Source organism: Ochotona curzoniae, unplaced genomic scaffold (genome assembly GCF_017591425.1).
Source record: "Ochotona curzoniae isolate NIBS_2020 unplaced genomic scaffold, NIBS_Ocur_1.0 scaffold_2587, whole genome shotgun sequence".
In the NCBI taxonomy this organism is placed as follows: Eukaryota; Metazoa; Chordata; class Mammalia; order Lagomorpha; family Ochotonidae; genus Ochotona; species Ochotona curzoniae.
The window spans coordinates 17,262,193-17,269,348 of record NW_024467096.1 but is presented as its reverse complement, the minus strand read 5'-3'; the positions used below and the strand labels follow the sequence as shown (position 1 = coordinate 17,269,348).

Genomic DNA, 7,156 nt, shown 5'->3' with positions numbered 1-7,156 from the left:
ACAACACCACCAAAGCCTTAGCCCTACTTTTTCTCCCTAATTATCCCAAAAAGTCCATTATAGCGATTTTTCCTGCAAACACAAGATCATATGTTACCTTTAGTTGTCATATAAGTTTTATTGTCTTTGGGACGTTTTACTTTTGTCCAGAAGTAAAGGGTGATCTTGGGATTCTTACCAAAGTGTGTGGCTTCACCGAAGGAAGAAAGAGACTATACATTTCAAACAGTTTGCTGGCTAAACAAAACAAAAACCGAATTTCCTAGGGGAGAGAAAATTTGGTTTTGATGTTCAAAATTTGGGCTGGGTTTGGGTATCTTGACTCAGCGAAGCCTGCAGCTCAGCAGGACTTGGTAGGCACTAAAAGGGGTAGTGAAGCTGTCCTTTATTTTATAATCCCAATTGTTTTGCTAGAAACCATCAGTAGCCTCAAAATGACTGACTCAATTTTTGGATCCAATTCTCATGACTAAGCAAGTGTTCGGTTTGAAATCAGCCCACTATAAATGTCTCGGGGCCTCTCACTGTGGCTATCCCTGGATTTCTCTCTGTACTGGGAAGCCAGTCTATGAACTAAACATGTCTAAAACCCCAACAAAGGTAAGTGAATGGCCCCAGTGACTTTCTGCCTTCCCACTTACCACCTGATGATACATTGACAGAAGGAAGAAGGTGAGTACGACAGTGGTTAGAACCTGGCGTCAAGAGATAATATGTGTAGCGTATGGGCTATTTTAACGGTTTTATTAAACTCTTTATTAAGGGCCCATATCTGGTGCTGTGTCGAATACTATGCAGGTAAATAATGTGTAAATGTCATTGTCACTTGTACCTTGCAGCAACAAGTATGTCATGAATTGTCTCCGCCGGAACAGAACATGCCAATGAGGATTATGTGCAGTAGAAAATTTTAGTAGTTGGTTAATAATGTATTTCTGAAATTCGGCCTCAACCATTGTTCTTACAGGCCATGGTGGATAGGCAAATCAAGTGATAATTATATCCTATCTACCTCCTTCGTTCACACAGGTATTCTTACCTTTTCCCACAGTTCTCATTTACATTAGGGAAATTGCCTCTAAAATAACTGATTCACAATTGCTGGGCTGGAAATTGACCTCAGAGGGATCTGGGGACAAGGGAGATACACTTGTTATTCTCTTTTTAGCTCTGCCACTCTCCGATGAATCTAAGGAAATTGTTTTTCAAATGTAGTAACTATTGAGAGAATAAAAAAATATGAAATGCATACTTATATATTCTGCATGTGTATGTATTCTAGTAGTTAACGTTTTGCTATATCTGATCACTGTTTGCTGTATTGTTTGAAAATAAACAGCATACTTATTACACTTAAGTATATAAGCATGTCACTCCTAAAAATAAGGACATCCCCTCTGTATACATTGCATCACTATCATGTTTCTAAGATTTATCATATCACACTATATTCAGACCCTATTCAGGTTTTTCCCAATTGTTCCCCAAAACAGGCATTAGGGCCGGCCAGTTTTTCTCTTACAAGTCCCAGTCCAAGATCATGCACTGCACTTTGCTGTCCTTTTTAGCCCCCTTCTTTTTTTCTTGAGTTTCTTCAATCTAGAACAACCTCCCTCCCCAGCTCCCACTTCTTGTTGCTTTTGGGAACACTGACATTTTTCAGTCTGGTCCAGGGGTCTGGCAGAGCTCTCTGCATTTAGACTTGTCTGATCATTTCCTGTTGTTTAGTTTCTGACTAAACAGCTTTGACAAAAATCTATATAGGCAGTGTTTTGTATTTCCCATTGCATTTCTCAAGGCCTACCTCTTAATATGTTACGTAATCGGCTGGCCTTTCCACATGGAAAATAGAACCAATAATCATTCTTGAAATCTGGTAGGTTTGGAGACAACTGTCTTCACCACTCTGAATGTCTTGAAACGCCCAGGCGTATCCCATTAAGAAGGATTTAAAGTCCTTAAAGGGATAGCTGCCTGCCTGGAGGAGAAGCTGCTACTTAAACTACTCTGATAACATTCCCTGCTTGCAAAGATTTCTAGATTGATAATAGCATATTTCGTTCTCGTAGCTGGCTTGTTCATTTAGTCAGCTTGCTGCACAGGCAAGGGAGATGCTAAATTACTTCTTGCATCTCCTTTTTCTATGACCTTGTTAGCAATTTAAGCAGAGATGTTACAGACTGGGTAAAAACAAATTCACTATGTGTATGTGGTTATTTTGTTTTTTAACTTTGGGTATACTCAAGAGTTTTCTTTGTTGTTAGTTATTTAAAAAATAAACTTGAAAATGTTGCGAATAACTTTTGTAATAGGAAAATTTCCATATTTCTTACTGTTCTCTTTTTGGTCCAAAGGTCATTTCTCAGGTGACAATGGAATGGATATCACTGTTCTTTCCCAAACACAAGTGCATTGTATCTAGGTGCAACGCTGTCTGGCTCCAGGAGTTAGAAGGTCTTTCCCTGCAGTGGGAGCTTAGGCCCTGGGAGCAACATGAGTGACTTGCTTCAGTCTTGGGGCGGTTGGCGGGTCTGTTGCAGCGGGAGTGGTGGCAAAGAGCAGGGTGACCTTGCAGAACGTTGTGTGTATGTCCACTTCTCGGATACTGATGTCAGTCGGACAGACGTGCAGAAGGCAGCGAACCTGAGAAACAAGGAAGTGAAGCATGATGCTCATCTCTGCATTGACCAGCCCTTGCAAACAAGTGTGTGAATGAGAGAATTTCAAATCCATTTCTGTTTTAGAGAAGTTCCTTGATGTTTCCGAAGGCCTGGATGCAGGCTGCGGGAGGAGCTCCCGAGCCTCTGTGTGTGCCAGGGTGAATGCCGTGTTGAGGCGAGTTAAGCTGTGCAGGGAAGACAGCCAGGGAAAACCAGATGAGCCGCGCGCCACTCACCAGCAGTTTGCACTGCAGTCCGCAGACTTGTTTGCAACTGTTAGTAACATAAGCCACTTCACTTCATCTGAGACAACTGTAGCAAAAATCCTGGCTTCAAATTGGCTCAGCACCAGCCATTGCGGTCACTTGGGGAGTGAATCATCACTTGGGGAGTGAATCATCGGACTGAAGATCTTTCTCTGTCTCCTCCTCTATATATCTGCCTTTCCAATAAAATAAATGAATATTAAAAAAAGGAAAAAAATAATTATTCGTGTGCTACTCTTGAGAACGGATCAGCCTGGGCAGAAGAAAATGAGATTTTGTATTTATTCTTTTGGGAGTCTAGTTTCTTCCCCTCTTTCATTGCCTACATGTGCTTAGCAATTAAATCCTGCCTTTTTTTTTTTTTCTTCTTCCTCATCCTCATACACCTTGGAGTTACTTTCTGGTTCGTCCTCATCATCTCTTGCCTGAAGTGTGGCAGCCATCTATTTCCAGGTGCAAGCTATGGTGTAGGCCTCTCCCGTAATCAAGGAGATTCTAACAGGCTCTGTATCCCCTTTCTGGCTTTATTTCCTGATTTTCACCACCTAGCCAAAGCAGGTTTAATAAACCACTTATTGTCCTTGCAATGGCTCACTTTCCTTTACTCCTTTCTTCTTTGAACAGGTTTATCTCACTTGCTTTGCCTCTGTAAAACACCTGCTTGATTAGTTGGCTCTCATTGTTAAAAGTTTTTTTTTTCCCTTTTTTTTTTTTCCTTTTAAACGAGTATTGTAAATGAGCCACAAGGTGGCAGCATTGTGCCAGAAAACTGACCCCTCACCTGCGGTTTTACTTCAACTTGTGACCTAGCATTGATCTTGCATTGTGGAATTGCTGAACAAGAAGAGACCAACTCTTTAGAACATTTGTGGCTTTCTTAACATTTGTGGTTTTCAGAAATTGCTTTGCGAATACCTGGGAGTTCTGTCTCTTGTTTCAATCAGAAAAGCTGTTGAGCTTTGCTTTCCAGCCAGGACTTCAGAGTGACTCTGCAGGCCATCTGGCACGTGGGAGCCTGACTTCTGCAGGGGTGACTTGATGAAGATGGCAGGAACGATTGTAAGGATGTCGCTCTGGAGTCTGCGTTTGCTCTTTCTGGTTCCCCACAGCCTACCATCAGAGGCTTCCCCAAGGCATTGTGGCGGACACCTGGTCAAGTTGCAAGCAAAAAGCTTGTTATCTTGTTACTCCACAGCTACTCCGTTGGCAATTCATTAATAACACAGTAATAAGATTTTTTTTTTTGGCTTATGCTCTGTATACATCTGAAATAAGCTCTCTGAGGTAAAATCAATTTAATTTTTTTTTCTTGTGTGTCTACCATATGACCTGGCATGGGTTTCTGCACTTGGAGCTCGTTTTCATCAGACTTTACTGAGAGTTGGTAAAGTGCTGAGCACAGCAGATCCGTATTAAGTAAGACTTGGTCGTTCCCTTAGAAAGTCTGGCACAAGTCTGATGGGAAGGGGGGTAATTTATAACAGTGTGACAAGTACAGAGGGCTCTGGGGACATCAAGGAAGAAGCAATAAACTCGACTAGAAAACCCACGAGAGCGCTCTCACGTATGGCACCAGGTTAGACCTTCAGACTGCTCATGCCTGTTGTTGATAACTGAAGTTGCCTGGCAGGAAGCAAAATGTGGGGTGAAGTCAAATTTGTTCTGTTATAATTGAGGCAAGAGGAATTTCTAAAACTGGCAATATGTTCTTAATTAGACGTATTTATATTTACTTGAAAGTTAGAGTTACAGAGAGCTCTTCCATCTGCTAGTTCATGACTCAAATGGCTGCAAAGGCCAGAGCTGAGCCAATCCAAAGCCAGGAGCTTCTTCGAGGTCTCCTACATGGGTACAGGGGTCTAAGGTCTTGAGGCATCCTCCACTACATTCCCAGGCCATTAGCAGAGAGCTGGATTGGAGCAGCTGGGACATGAACCAGCATCCATATGGGATGCTGACGTCACAAGCAGAGGATTAGTTGACTGTGCTCCTGTACCAGCCCTCTTAATTTTTGTATAATGTGTGGCTATAGGCACCCAACTCCTCAGCTCTTTATATTCATCCTGCATGCCAGATTACTTTCTATGAAGACAAAAACTTTCAAGGCCGCCGGTATGACTGCGACTGTGACTGTTCGGATTTCCACGCGTGTCTAAGTTGCTGCAACTCCATCCGAGTGGAAGCAGGCACCTGGGCAGTGTATGAACGGCCCAACTTTGCCGGGTACATGTACATCCTGCCTCAGGGAGAGTACCCCGAGTACCAGCGCTGGATGGGCCTCAATGATCGCCTCAGCTCCTGCCGAGCTGTCCGTCTGGTGAGTGCAGGGCAGGCCCGGGCTGGCACGCTCTCTTTTTCTCTCGTGTCTTCCTGTCAGCTGCCAAAGAAGCGTGAATAAAACCTTAGATCCGTTAGTGGCAAGATTAAAGACCTGAGTTATTCCTGGGGTCTTTCTCTACTTTTTGAGTTGCCTGAGGAATGGCATGCTGCTTTTTTTTTTTCTTTCACTTTTTGTGGATATTATATTTCTTGCTTCTAATTATTTACACAAATTTGTATTACTGTGATCATCCCTATATGGCTATTTTTTTTTTATTAATTACATTGCATTATGTGACACAGTTTTATAGGTACTGGGATTCCCCCCACCCTTCCCCAAACCCTCCCCCCATGGTGGATTCCTCCACCTTGTTGCATTACCACAGTTCAAGTTCAGTTGAGATGCTTTCATTGCAAGCATATACCAAGCATAGAGTCCAGTATCTTATTGTCCAGATAAGTTCAACGGCTTGTTGGGGAGACCATCTCTGGTCTGAAGGTAGAGCCAGCAGAGTATCATCCTGATCAATTAAAAGTCCCAACATAGGGCCTGGTGGCATGGCCTGGCAGCTAAAGTCCTCACCTTGAACACCCTGGGATCCCATATGGATGCTGGTTCTAATCCCGGCAGCTCCACTTCCCATCCACCTCCCTGCTTGTGGCCTGGGAAAGCAGTAGAAGACGGCCCAAAGCCTTGGGACCCTGCACTGGTGAGGGAGACCCAGAAGAAGTTCCTGGCTCCTGGCTTCGGACCGGCATAACATCGGCTGTTGCGCTCACTTGGGGAGTGAATCATCGGATGGAAGATCTTCCTCTCTGTCTCTCCTCCTCTCTGTATATCTGACTTTCCAATAAAATAAATAAATCTTAAAAAAAAAAAAGTCCCAACATAACATCCATGCTGCTTTGTTTTGCAAACTGGTGATTCAGTTCTGTTCTTCAGGCTCTTAAGCTGAGCTCTGAAGCAGACCGCTGTCTCTGAGTTCTTGGTCATTTCCATGGTGGTAGTTGTTTGTTTCCTCCTGATGTTTCCTTTCTTTTTTTTTTCAGCCTAGTGGAGGCCACTATAAGCTTCAGATCTTTGAGAAAGGGGATTTTAATGGTCAGATGTATGAGACCACTGAAGATTGCCCTTCTATCCTGGAGCAGTTTCACATGCGCGAGATCCACTCATGTAAGGTGCTGGAGGGTGCCTGGGTCTTCTATGAGCTACCCAACTACCGTGGCAGGCAGCACCTCCTCGACAAGAAGGAGTACCGGAAGCCCGTTGATTGGGGTGCAGTCTCCCCAGCTGTCCAGTCGTTTCGCCGCATTGTGGAGTCATGATGGGAGGGGGCCATAGGCTTCTTCCCGCGGTCCCAAGAGATAGCCTAAGTAAAATCATTGACTTGCATGCCACTGCTGACTGTAACCACTCTCTTAAATGCTTTTAGGGACCAGCAATGTAGTGCCAGCCACAGCAAACAGCTCCATAGGCAACTAACTCATTTGTCAGATTTCCAAAATGGGATGGCATTAAACGGATATAAAATCGCACTGCTATGTAGTACTTCCTTTTCCTTACATTTTACACAAATTCAACAGGCATGACAATGATAATTGCCATGTAGTGAGTGTCTACATTACCCCAGTTCCTCTTCACAGCTCTGTGACAAAGATGCTTTATCAGGGGAACTGAGATTTAGTTTAAAAACTTACCATAGCTCACCAGCATATAAATGAACGGAGGAGGCAGAGTTTGGTTCAGGATAGCTCTGTATCAAACGCCAGTGTTCTCATTTATTTCTAATGAGTTTGTTCCTATTGGCTAGCTATGAAAGTGCAAGCCCTTGAAATAGTTAAAAGCTAGAAAGCACAGTGTTCCCTCGAGGTCCTGCTGAGGACACAGAATACCCGTCAAGCAAAAGCAGC

The 7,156-nt window shown here is 43.5% G+C and overlaps 1 protein-coding gene across 1 annotated transcript; it reads left to right on the top strand.

Annotated features, from left to right (window-relative positions):
- The first annotated feature begins 323 nt into the window (after positions 1-323).
- CRYGS (crystallin gamma S) lies at positions 324-6,770 on the top strand. The gene is made up of 3 exons (XM_041002816.1): positions 324-600; positions 5,001-5,243; positions 6,296-6,770. The coding sequence occupies exons 1-3, from the start codon at positions 466-468 to the stop codon at positions 6,569-6,571; spliced, it is 654 nt and encodes a 217-aa protein (XP_040858750.1). The 5' UTR covers positions 324-465; the 3' UTR covers positions 6,572-6,770.
- The last annotated feature ends 386 nt before the right edge of the window (positions 6,771-7,156 follow it).